The sequence below is a fragment of the Ovis canadensis genome, chromosome 4 (assembly GCF_042477335.2).
Source record: "Ovis canadensis isolate MfBH-ARS-UI-01 breed Bighorn chromosome 4, ARS-UI_OviCan_v2, whole genome shotgun sequence".
Classification (NCBI taxonomy): Eukaryota; Metazoa; Chordata; class Mammalia; order Artiodactyla; family Bovidae; genus Ovis; species Ovis canadensis.
Window position 1 is genome coordinate 68,292,624 of NC_091248.1, and position 14,124 is coordinate 68,306,747.

At 36.2% G+C, this 14,124-nt stretch overlaps 1 protein-coding gene across 4 annotated transcripts in view; it reads right to left on the reverse strand.

The window, feature by feature from the left end:
- Positions 1-10,130: 10,130 nt before the first annotated feature.
- Positions 10,131-14,124, reverse strand: part of MDFIC (MyoD family inhibitor domain containing) — a 96,839-nt gene continuing 92,845 nt past the window's right edge. For all 4 annotated transcript variants that reach the window (XM_069587967.1, XM_069587968.1, XM_069587969.1 and 1 more), the window contains exon 5: positions 10,131-12,789. In XM_069587967.1, coding sequence (XP_069444068.1) covers positions 12,542-12,789 — 248 coding nt within the window. In that variant the 3' untranslated portion in view covers positions 10,131-12,541. The remainder of the gene's footprint in view (positions 12,790-14,124) is intronic.

Genomic DNA, 14,124 nt, shown 5'->3' on the forward strand with positions numbered 1-14,124 from the left:
ACTACTTTCTTAGAGCATGGTGTTGAGAGGAAAAAAATTTAATAAATCTGTGCCACATCTACATTAATGCAGTGGTGCAATATTGAAACTGCTTTTATCTGCCACATTTCTCAAATGAAAGCGGCAGCTAAATTTTATGGTAGTTAAACTGTGAACCTTGCACACAAGTCTCGCCTGTGTGGATCTGGCCCTTTGGTATTATTAAGGCAGTAGCCTTTATTCTGCATCTTAGACTTTAAAAGTTGCTGTGGATATAAGAAACCTATCATGTGGTCATGTCTACACGGTAAAATCTTTCCAAAGTGCGCAGCAAATTTTTGATAGAATTCATAGGCCTTTCAAGAAATTAGGGTAAAATTCTGCCTGGCATTTCTGAAGCAGATAGTGGAGGAGACTGTGGTCTACTAGGCTCGCAAAGACCCTAGACATGGACTTTTCAATAGTTCCTGAGTGGTTCGGTAATAACCTGCCAATTGTCTGTACCTTCTGCAGTAACCTGATAATAATCTTGTATCTTACACACCAAGGAAGTGTAAATTCCACTGTTTGAACAAGCAATGCCAACAATTAGGTGTTTGGAGACAAATACAGTGTTTATTAGTTAGAGTTCAGTTAAATCTTTCAGAGAAGTTTACCATTAAGCTGAAATAGGAGCAGCAGATAAACCACTTTTCATGTGAATGTGTTTAAATGGCTTAGAAAGGGATTATGTTTTAAATATTCTTATACCTTTATGTAAATTGAGTATGCTAACATTCTTGCTGGGATGCCGATAAACTCCTCTATCACCCACAGTCAACAGTACCTCTTCTTTAGCTGTCCTGAATAAATGAGTGACATTCACTATTGGCAAATCCCCCTGGAGTAACATGAGCTTGTGTGTGCCCAGCCACAATACCAGTAATGACATGATTCTGAAGGGATTTGAAACTCTACCTCAACAAATTTATTTCTGTTTTTCAATATATATTCAAAGCAATACTTTGGCATTGTAATGTGATTCTTGACAGGGCTAAGGTAAATTCATCATGCTAAACTGAAATGTTTCTGGCAGATGCCTACTCTGTAACAATCAAATTGTGTGTACTGTAATATATGACAACCACAGTGCTACTTCTAGTTGTAAAACTTGCAAGTATAATTCTTTATTAATGCAAACTTGGAATGTAATTATGCAGTGTATTATCCCACCTTATTTTTTCATTTAGAAAAACTTTTCAAGACAGTCTACCAACTTACAGATCATGGGAATTTTTGAGTGATTATAGAAAGAATACAACTTTTTTGTCACAAATAAATGCAGGTATTTGATACTTTTCAAGATCAGATACTTGTTGAAATTTAAGAAAACATATAAGTAACATGTCTCCTTTTATTAAATATTAATTTTACTCTCCATAGAAATAATTATTTGTCCTAGGTGGATACTCTTTTTTAAAGAAGAAATTATTAAAATGCCAATACTGTGTATTGAAATATTATAAAAAGAGATATGTTTTGAGATAGCCTCTAATTAGTGATACCACCTATATACTTCAGTACAGTTTATCATATTTTAGGTCAAAGAGCCTAAACAATAAAATGTTTTATTTAAAGGAAAATGTAATTCAAGTGAATGACAACCTTTTGACTTCATAATATACTAAAAGCCTATTTAGTATGTCTCCTTTAATTCCCTGATATGAGCTCTGAAAACAAAAACACTCATGGCACCAAAATATACATTTTAAGAATCTAACCATTTTTAAGCTTTGGTTTGGATTTCCATCACCTTTTCCTCCATATTTTGAATAATTGATTTTCATGAACAGATAAAAACCTTCATTTCACATTTTATGATCTAGTTGCCAGAAGCAAATCAAGCTTCCACCTGGGCAGCTGCATTGCGATCCCCTTCAAGTACCATCCTCCACCACTATGGACATGAAAGAACCCACGTGGCTTTCTTGTGCCCTGGTGACTCTGCCCTTACAGTCCTTAGCACCTATATTTTAGAGAAATGCTTGAAAATTCATTAGTATTTGTAATGTGAATTGAAATATTTACATTTTAACATAACTATTTTGTAAGAAAACAGAAGTTAACTCTATGACCCTCTTGCAACTTTTTTTTTTTTTTTTTGCTAAGAATAGAATAGCTAAAGCAGGTCTGGGTCACTTTATTAGGACTAAGGAAACATAATATGTGATGCTCAGAAATTTAGACAAATTAGGCAACCCCTTGGGGCCAGTAAACACCCTCCTAGACTAACACAGAACTTGGAACAGGCCCAGATGAAAATTTGAATCAGGTTTGCAGAAAGACAAAGGCTGGCAAGAATATAACTTCGGAAGATTTACTCACTAATTTTAGAGCTGCTGGAGGCCAACCAAAGAGATTTGGGTCATACATTACCTAAGACTTATGATGGGAACTGGACTTACTAAGCCAATTAAAGAATGATTCATTCAACCAGTCAGTAATCAGTAACTAGTTAGCAATCTGTTGATTTTGTTAAAAATGATCCATCCATTGTGTATGTAGCGCAGTGAAAATTTCTCCTCTCTTTCACTTATTATGCTCACAATTGTCATCCAGTTTGTGGTAGTAATACAGATCCAGTTTGCATGTTAAGTAATTCGTGGTATACATATGCATATATATTCATTCATTCACATATTAATTCAGCATATATATACAGATGAACACCTCTCATATGTCAGGCACTCTGGCGATCCTTTGTCCATGTCTCTTTGCTTCTGTTTGCCTCTCGCCTCTCTTCCCCTTCCCCCAACCCCTGCCTTACATCTATTAGCATACATCCCTAGGATACTAGGAAACTGGAACATTTTACTCTGGCATTTTCCTCACTGGTTCACCCACCCACATACTATGTATAGTAGTACACCCATCACATAAAACCACAGTGAAATTTTGACAGTTTCCTAATATTGGTGAAACTGTTTATAAGCACTTTCAGATCCATTATCTCATTTAATGAAGACATGACGTTGGTGACCCAAAATGTGTAGTGTACGCACTTTAAAACTTCTATGAATTTGGCTTTTATTTAACGTTCATACAGTTGGTTTTATATGTAAACACTGGGCACATTTAATAGGCTCATTCACCTGGAATAGTCTTTCCGTTCTCTTTCAGAATTATCTTTAATTCAGTCCCTCCCCACTGCCCCCATATGTGATTCTACAGTCAGTGCCTCAGATCAGGTCCTTAACATCTTTTGTGTAGATGAACTCACCATCTTTTAAATCCCTAATAAGTTCATACTCAGTCCTTTCTAATTCATCTGCTGCCCCAATAAAGTTATATCAAAATATAAAATTGATCTTGCTGTTTCCTTGATTTAAGTCCTCAGAAGGCTTTACTTAGCCTCCAGGTCAAAGTTCAGAAGCACTCAAAGAGCTGCCTTTTTTAACTCAGTTCTGCTTTTCCCCAGCATTACCAATTCTGTCCTTTCCAACATTACTGCAATTTCAGAATGCACCAATAACTATTTACTTTCTCCAAATCCCAGTTCAAATATTACCTCTTCTAAGAAAACTTCCTGGTTCTCCTGGGGAGTGTTAGTCAGCCTCCACTTCTCCCCTCTCTTAGCAATTATACCATCTCTATTATGTCTTTAATTCTGTCAAATTAACGTACATTCTCTCTCTAAGCTGTGAATTTGTCAGTGGACATCTTGATATCCCTACTCCCAGCACAGGGTCTGGAACAAACAGATTATCCTTGGCTGACTGGCTGAATATTGAGGCATCAATTAAAACGTCAGTTTACCAACTTTCAGTGGAGGGGTTGAACTGGAAGACTAAGTGATACTGGACCTACTATAGCTTAGAACTATGACTCTGAAGACATATAGATGTCACACCCAGTTGTTTTATTACCATTGGTTACATTCACATGGAGTCTCCAAATAGCACATTTCTGGAGGGATTCATTTCCAGGCTAAGCTTTCTATTGTGGGTCTGCTTATGTTAATATTATTGAGTCATTTTAGGTTGTAGGGAAACAGGAAAGCCTCATCATCTCTAGCAATCCTAAAGCTTAATAAACTTTGGACCACTCCTGGTAATGATACCTTCTTTCTTTCCCTCTCCCACCATCAGCTAGTTTTAGTGTCAAATATTAGCATGGAAATGTGTGATCATTGAACTTGAAATTGCTAAATACATTTCTGGAGTATCTAGTATAGTTCTTGTGGTATTAGAGTTGATTAACTGTGTTTAAGAGACAAACATCTAAGAGACCACCAGAATTTACATTATTTTGATAAATCTTAGAAACATATGATAACAGTATTGGATTCAGACAATGTGTGCATTTGTACACACACACACTCACACTTTCTCACTCATTAGAGTATTGGCAGGAAACAGATGGCTCACTCAAAGGGCTTAGTTGAAGAGTGTTTAATAAAAGGGACTGTTTACAGAGGAACAGTCAGTCAAAAGGTAACAAACATGGGATTTTGAAGTGCCAGGAACTAGCAACAATGGGAAACATTCCTTCCCCATGCTGGAGGGGATAAGATCAGGGAGCTGCAGCTATGGAGGGGTCACTGCACACAGTCACCTTATAGGGAGGAATGGAGTTGTGAAAAATCACTGCCTGGCAGGAAGGGGGCCTGGCAGCAAGGTGAGAATTAACACCTTGACCTCTCTCTTCTCCCACCTTCTGATTTCCCATTAGTGCTTGGCATCAGCCAATGCCAACTGGGAATCAGAAATCAAGGGATCCTGGCACAGTGCAGGCAGAGACAGAGAGCAGATCTTTAGGGTCATATGGAGAATGACCAACAAACAGTCTTTTGAAGAACATCTAATTCTTGACTCCTCATCCATCCAACTAGAGGGAAAACGTCATTGATAAACAGGAACAAGACAGTGAAACACCGTGAGTTGATTGACTTTGGGGTCAATGTGTGTACCAAGAAATAAGCAGCACAGTTAGGAGCTATGATTTCCAGTGTCCCTCAGAGCCCATGCCAGGATACCCACTAAAGGCAGCAAAGATGGAAGATAGGAAACAAGGCAGGTAAAATTCAGATCCTAACTTCCTCACTCCAGTTTTAATCCAAGCAGCTGTGACTGAATCTCTTTATTAACTTATATATATAGGATTTCTTTAAAAATATATTGTTCTAATGGAAAGACATGGGAATAGAAATCAGTTTTCCTACATCCTACCAGTTACTGTGTGGCCCTAGGAAGTGAACTCAAGCAGTCTGTCCCCATTTTTTCATCTGTAAAATGGAAGTAAAAACGTATATCATAGGTGAATGGTAGAGCAGCAGAGATCAAATGAGAAAATGTATGTGGTTTCCTTTTGAAAAGTTAAAAAGCTCTACAAATGTCAGGCCCAATCACTATTGGATACTATCTTGTAAAGCTGGTTCCTGAGTATAAGCTTGTCAATATCATATCCTCCCTTTGAGGCTATCTTTCCTCTACACATGGAGCACTTTGCTCCACTCCAACTGAAACATCACATACAAAGAAAAGATAAGCAGTAAGAAAATCCAAATGTGTTGGCAATACGGCTGCATGTTAAAAAGAAAGAAGTAGATTCACACTGAACTCCGTTTTCGTGGTGCATAACTCCTCTTTCCATAGGTCCTATTAACTTCAAAGGGAGCTCCATGCATGTAAATGATTATATTTATTGGATGCGCCAACTCCTTCTTATCCTCCGGGCACAATTAGAAATATCAGAAAAATGAATGTCAGAGACTTGGATCCATGTTTGATATTCTATGGGAAATTTCCCATAGTTACAGATGTTAAAATTCCTGCCCAATTGTCCAGTTACAAATTTGTAGCATTTCTTTTTTTTTTTTTTTTATCACCCCTGGAATTATTTCTCTTATTTTAGAATATTCTTTTCTTCATTTAAAGAAAAATATTCTCTTTAGGTCCAGACAAGCTAGTGATAATATCCGTGCTTGTTGTACAACTTGGGATAGTAATACAAATTTAGACTGCAGGACCCCTCTCTTGCAAGTAACTGCTAGGGCTTCCCTGAGATTATACCAATACTTTCAGCAATCCCGTTCCCACTTCAAGTTCACTCTAGTATCTGCTGATTGAGACAGTGCCTAGGAACTGAATTCCTGGGTGCCCACTTTAATATTACATCCACTAAACCATACTGTAATGTCAGTGTTTGTTGTAAGTTCAAGCCACTATAGATATTCTCGTTATCTAGCTGTAAACTCAAGGGTTTTTTTCCAGTTGAAATCACCACAATCAGTGAAAACAGACGGCAGGTGTGTGGAGAACTGTACTTTTTGTACTGATACGTCGTTCTTTTTAAATTCAGTTGTCTCGTGGCTCTTGGTGGAACTCTCTCTAGAACAAATTCTGACAACTATTTAACATCTTCACCCCGTCTTATCAGTGAATATAAGTGCCTTGCAAGTGTTACAAGCAAGGCTCCTCAGTGATGCTATCTATGTACACACCCATGAACGCAGGTCACCGTTTTAACTATACTTTTTTTTTAAGTGACAAAAAAGCAGAAACATGGAAGAAGCCCCCCAGAGTAAATATTTAGAACTATGATGCAAGGGAAAATATACATACTATTCAGTGATGAAAACCCTCACTGGAAATGTACCCACATGTAGAGTGAGAGATACAAAGATGTTTCGAAATAATATTTTGTTAAGCAGCATGATTTATAAAAATCATTCTAGCCAGTCTTATAGACAAAACGACACGCACAAAGTAATTTGGATCCACTTTGAATTATCTGTGAGAAATTAGTAGGCAAAGATAGTCCAATTTCAGTAAATATTTATAGAGCAAAACAATCCAAAATATATATAACAGTCAGATTTCTAATGAAAATGTGTGTAAGTAGGTTTATTTTGAAAGGAAAAGTCCTCCTCCCGGTGTCATAACCAATTAAATTCTCCAGGTAATGACCCCATTTGCATAGTGAGCGGAGCCCACAAGTGGGAATTTTAATGGGCACGCCACCTGAGTACAGTAATTGAGAGTGACATAACTTGAACTAGTTTTGTGCTTACCCCACTGAAAATTCTACTCATATTATTTTTAATGTCAAGCTACAAGTCAAATTTCAAGATGATGGATTTGTTCTTTTTTAAGCACCGAGTTTGAATAAAAGAAATGCTTTAATTCTGTTATGCATTGCATATCTTTGCTTTAACTAATCTGCAGTTCTGATTCTCACCATTGCTCCATTTTCCTCAGTGATTGGAATTTAATTTTATTCATTAATTTGTGAATAATTAGATAAAAAAAAATGACATCCTCAGCAGCCGAATTGCTTTAGGATTGCCATTTAATGTACTTTTTACCAGAATATGTATTATCGTTAAGCTGGCATAATAGTTTACTAAAAATGTAATTGTATAAATATGCCCAATTATTCTTTCTGATGATCTAACAAAGTCTAATATGTATTCATGGGCATTTCCCTCCTCCTTCACCTCAACACCAATAAAACGTAGTTCCTGCAGAGCTGATCACAGATGCCTTGTCATCTGAAGGTGTTACTTTTAAAAGATATTCTCCTTCTCTCTCAGGCACTATTCATGTCCTTGAAAGAATAGTGCATTCTGATTGAGGGATCATATGAGGTCCACATTAAATTATATAATAAAGGTGATCTTGAGACTCGGAGAGTCAGACACACATGATGAACTGTGCTATCCAGGTTTTGAGATGACATTTTAAAACTTCTTTTGTTTCACTCGAAGATTGCTTGAGATCCTAACTATTTGTAGGTGTTTGACACCACTCCGTCACATCTGTAATTGGCATAGCATCCAGCAGACAGGCTCTGTACATCTTTACACTGCAACCTACCAAGTTAAGAATGTATTGGTTCAATATAAAACAGCAGGCTGTTTTTAGACATAGTTACTAGTGCACAAGCTTTAATATGGCCTGGCTTCATCCTATAATGAGATCTTTTGGTTCCCTGCTCAACGGGCTTTTATTCCTTTGCAAAAGGCTATGAACTATGTCAAGTGGATCAGCTGCTTTTGTACACCCTCTTTCTTGGCTTTGGAATGTAATTCCTTTGCTTCTACCCCTTTATGCATCAGACAGAACTTAAGAACCTTTTCAGTTTTTCAAGCTAAACTGAGAATTTGTGTGAATTTGCTTTTCACTGTTTTCCTAATAATTACATTCTCCACTGAACGTCAAAGACCTGCCTGAAAGTGAACACTTAATTGCAGAGCTATACTTCGTCTTTAACAGATAGTAATATAGTAATATATTGAGGCATGTTTAGCTAAATTGATTTCTTCACAGTCACCTCACAAATAAACTCAAGATTCTCTTGTAGCAAGGGTTGAGGTGAGGAGGGATCAGGGGCATAAATAATGGACACACAGAACTACAACTAGTGGCTGCAGTTCTGCAGGAAGGCAAGGAACTACTCCTTTTGACGTTTGGCAGCTTGCGGTGGTGGTGGTTGTTTAGGTGTTCAGCCGTGTCTGACTCTTGGCAGCTCAGGGGCTATCGTCACTGCCCAGGTGGAGAATGTCATGCGGTCGTCCCAGTATGAGGAGAGTGAGATGGTGCAGGTTTCTCCTTGCCTAGATAGAAATTCTTCTTTCTAGTTGAGGCTTTGATGTAGCTTTGCTTAGAATCCTGTTCACCTCCAGGTTGCCTGTTGAACTTGATTAAAATTTGGTCGTTTGGATGATACTGATTCACAGCCCTTTAGGGAGGGCAGTCAGTGTTCATTGGGAATTTTGCAATGTGAAAATATATGGCAGATTTAGTCACGAGTGATGATTTTTCCAAAAACCACCCCTCCACGTTAGGTCTGCATCAACCCCTTCCACTTTAACCATAATCTCTAAAAGTAATCTGAAATGAACAAGTAAATATTAGTAGCCTCAGTAACAGTTTTCTCATGGGAAGTGGCAAACTTCTCCCAAAGGTTGAAACATCTTGAGGGTTTTTTGACTCCCTTGAGGGGCTTAAAGAAAACAGTCACTATAAATTTATTGATTATACGGGACATAGAGATGAAGGGTTAAAAAGAATGCCTTGTAGTACCCATGCCTCAATTTTAAAATATAAATAGTAAGTGTAGAATAAACTCTACCCCTGTATTAACTGTCATTTAAAACAAAATGGTATGCTTTTCTATATTAGTATTAAAATAAGAGAAAAATGGATATTATAGTGTCTGATGAAAGTTTATCTTGGCTGTCAGATTAGATGTCATAAACCTACAGGCCTACAAATCACAGGTAACTGGAAAGGGCATAAAAGTCTTGAATAGTATGAAAAATAATCTTATTAATAAATTTATTCATTAGATGGCTGGGTAAATCTAGGCATTGAAACTGGAATTCAAGAAGGCAAGCCACAGAGACTCTGGACTCAAATCTTATTTATGTTAGGCAGTGACTTTGATGTTTATAACATTAGAATCTAGGGCACTGATAAGAGTTTGTATAGATGAAGAATGAAAAGTTATTACATAAGGTTGCCTTGGTTACTCTGTGAACTGTTCAGAGAAACACCGGCTATTTCAGGTGAGGGAAATGGATATAGTCAATACACTATAAGAACACAAAAATAAAATTATTATACTCCTAAGTAAAATGTCTCCTGCTAAATAAAGTGATTCAAGGGGTTAAATACTAATAACAAAACACTTTCTACTACTTAAAAATTGTGCCACTAAAAACCCTAGTTGAAAGTACTTCTGATGATTTACTTTTGGGTGAAATTCACTGAAATTAATACCCAATTCTATAGATCTTTTGTGTTTAACTTCAGCATATAAATATATATATGTGTATGTGTATAAACTACCACAGTTTTTTAATAAGTTGGGAGATAATTCCGAAGCAAATAAGTAAAAGCAATTTATTAAAAAACAAATGTAAAAAATGTGAATTTTGCACTACTGTGAAGTTTTCACAGAAAACCATGTTTTACCATGTTTTGAAATCATTTGTCAACTATGATTTGCAGTATAAACTGATCTGAATCTTTCATAGTTCATTTATGGGCATGAGTCATGTGATTTACATAAGAGACTAAGAGATCTTTCAGAGAAGGATGTAACAGGAAAAGAAAAGTCTAAGCTTTTAAATTATAGTTGAATTCACTTAAATATTGATCCATCAATTAGATTAGAGAAATCATTTTTTTTATTTCAAAATAGTATATTCAGGATAATACAGGTCCAGTTTAAAAATATTTAAGATTACGTTTCCACATTTAAAGAGAGACCAAATCTGTAACTGTAAACTAGAGCACTTATGGCCATATAATTCAAGAAAATATTTTACATTCAGAAATTCTAAAATACATATTGAAAATCTTTTCACATTTGCTACTTTTGTTTTTTTCATTTATTTTAAAAAATCATACAAGGTCCTTTGTGGTATGACTGCAGAATAGACAATAGAGGAAAAGTACTGTGAATATAAATATGAGATTAAAATTCTACCAATTAATGCTCTCTGTTACAGAGAAACATTATAAAAGTGCTAATATCATCATTGTAAATAGCAGGATACACTTAAATATTAGACAAACAGTTTGGCAGAAAATTTTTGCAGTATAACAGATATACTGTTTTAATGATTCCAGGTCATAAGGTTTTATATATCAATATAAAGTTGATACTCTTACATCCTAATATATATACATGTTAACTTTGGATATATGTTAATATTCAGATTCTGGTTACTAAGAAATAGTAGAAAGATGTTCTCATATTTCATTTGTTACATCAAAAATGCTCTTTAGGCCAGGAAGAGATAGACAGCTGTTGACTAGAATTCTATTTAAGCCTGACAGTTTAAGTGTGTATGTGTGTGTGTGTATGTGTGTTTAAAGAGCACTAAAAGGGGATTCAGGAGTTTGCTAATTTATTTGTTTCTTTTTTAAGCCTTTTAACTAATGATATAAGTGGAAACTAGGTTTCATCTCAAAGGAAAAATTATTGGTGACATACCCATGCTTTTGGTTTTAAAATCTTAAAAGCCTAGATTTGCTAAAAGGCTTCCTAACAATATGCATTTGTTTTTACTATCAATTTGATATTCAGTTGGAATAATAAAAAATAACTATTCATCCAAACATATAGTTTCAAAATTTCTACAAGGTATTACATTAAATCAAACCAAACTACAAGTTGGGGACATCAAGCTTAGTAGAAGAGCATGTAGTAGGAAAATATACTCTCCTTTTCATCTGTACCACACAAAGTCTCAATGTCTTAGTAACTTGCTAAGTCTTAATAAGTAACTCAATAAGTCTTACTTATTTCTTTACACTTACAGATCTTTATAACCCACCATTTGGGTTTAATGTAAAATTGCAATACTGAAATTTGGTCATAGTAATGGATGTCAAGATTCCCACTGCACTGGAAGGAATAATTTGTATTTAAGGTTAATTGTGCTTATAAATATTGTGGGGTTTGCTTCTTAACCAAATAACCCTTCCCCTTGCAAAATACTTAAAGCTCTCAAAAGAAGTGTTTGAATAAATCAAAATCAAAATGCTGAGATTTTAATATAAAATTTTTCCTAATTTAAGTGCAACTTTTCAAAAGTGCTCCACATTCTATAAATATAGCTATTTTAATAAAGCGTTGTTTTTATCAAAACTTTATCATAACCTCTAGTTTTTTTAAAGAAAGATGTATTGCCACAACTAAAGAAAATACATACATGAGGCATTTTTCTTGTAACTGCTCAAGGGCACAGTCAGCTCAGGTTGGTCACCTAAAACTTGGTCCTAAAGCTAATTCATTCAAGCAGCAGATGAATCACTCATCCCAAGAGGCCTCCTTCAAATGCCACATTCTCCTCGAAGCCTCCTGAATATTCCCATAGACGTTAGCTCTTCCTTTCTGTGTATCCCTACAGCCTTTTGAGTTTCTCTCTCTCATAATCATGGCTTCAATATGCCTGTGGGCTGGCCTATTCTTTACAAGTCTCTTTGCCTAAACTTTCCTCTGCTTCTCTGGATGGAAGCTGAGTGCCATCCATCTCGGCACTGCAGCAGGTCACACACAGCAGGCACTCAGTGTCTGGTGAACAAGCAGAGCACAGACACAAACACTAGGTGCCCAACGCTTGTGTGGGTGTGTTTCTCAAAGTTTACTCTAAGGAATGCTTACTTTTAATCATTGTAAAAACATTAAAAATAAATTGTCTGATTTAAATAATCACTGAAAAAGAATACATTTGGAGCAAGGGGCTCCTAAGATGGGTTAAAAGAAACAGAGAGAGATAAGTATAAAAAGGAGGAGACATTTTTTTTTTTTTTTCTGTTTTTGGCCAAAATGTTCCTCAGTCACTGCAACCTATTAACAAGTTTAAAAGTAGTTAAAATTTCACATATTAAGCCACGTGGATTTGGTTAGAGGGAGGAAAACAGGCTTTCAGAGATTACCTAAAATAATGAGTTAACAGTGCAAGTACTGGGTTGTTTGATGAGAATTTTACCACATGCTTTTCTTTTACCTCAAAAGAAAAAACTTAAAATACTCTCCAGTTTCAACGCAAACAGAAGATAAATATTTATGAAGGAAAACAAATTCCACAGCACTCCATACAGATTTCCAGGCAGTCCGATGATTCACAACAGGCATCCATGATGCCACAATCCATGTCACAAGGGCAGTTACAGTCATCTCCCATTTCATCTCCACAGCAACAGCAGCAGGCTTCTGAGGTGCAGATGCCACACGAAGCTTGTCCCAGGACAATATTGCAGAGGGTCAGAAATTCACAGAACAGGCAGGCCAGGATACAGTGGACACAGCAGTCTTCATTTTCAGGTGGGAGGAGACCACACAGTCAGAGAAAGAAGAAACACAAAATATATAAATCATCAGTAAGCTGAATAATAATTGATGAAAGTAAGTAATCCAGAATGTAAGGACCTGCAGTCCTAGTTCTGTGGGTTGGAAGGATGAACAGAAACAGGTTAAATTTTCGATGAATAATCTTTAGAGGCAGATATTGCATTTGGTGGGGAGGGAAAGACTGTAGTTGTATATAGATGTGTGTGTGTGTGCCTGTGGGTTAGAGTATTACTCACTGCGCACTGGTCCTTGGTTCCAGGTTCCACCCCTCTATGCCTCTCATCCCTCTCACCTATATCCTACTGCTCTCTGCTAAATGACAGTAAAGTCCTTCAGAAAACAAGTTACTGCAATGTCCCCACCTGCTCTAAAACTGCAAGGAAAAAGATTTTAAAATGATACATTCAGTATATTATTGAATAATTAATTCAACAGCTAAATAAAACTGGCTCAATTTTATGGTCCTTGATTTTTTTGGTTTCACAAGAATTAAAAACAGACCCTGGCCCCAACCATTGTTTCCGGGATAGTTCTGCCTATCTCTAACAAAGGATACATACCTTAGCAAATGTGAATAATGACACAGTAGCACTGTTTTCCCACTTCCTGTGCGTGAAGTACTTTACTAAGACATCTCTAATGATGCCTTTTTGAACAACAAATGTCATGAACTGATATAAAGAAGTGAGAACTCAACAGATTACAATCTAATAAACTTAGTACACCATATTCTAAGCTTCTTTCCTCAGAATTTTGGGTCAAGTAAAAGGCACAACTGAAGAAAATGTCTATTTCCAGAAGACTTTAACACATGCAATAAAATAAATTATGACCAATGTTATAAGACATTTGTCTTATTTCAGAAATATTTATGAATTTTTAGCAGGACTATTTATAGGTGTGTGTTTGTGTTCCTTTTCTTCTTTAAAAATGTATACAATGCAAGCTTTAATGAGGGGATTCTGCTTCCAAGAACAGCAACAGACAGTATAGAACAATCCCCTATCTATATCCCACTGTGACATGACTTGTGTGTTTCTGTATTTGACTTTAAGATTGAGTGCCTTTGATGGAGTTTCATCAAATTGTGTATTCCATCATAACCACTCCCCCCCACCTCTGAATTATAGTCTCTAACTTGGTAGCGTTTATAAGTTTGTAAAAGGGGGAAATGTGGGAAATACATACTTTACATGCCAGATGGCAAAAAGGAAGAGGGTCAGGAAAAACTCAAAAAGGAAACTCCAGAGTTGTTTGTAGAATTAAAGGCTAGGAGTTTCTTGGTAACCTAGTGGT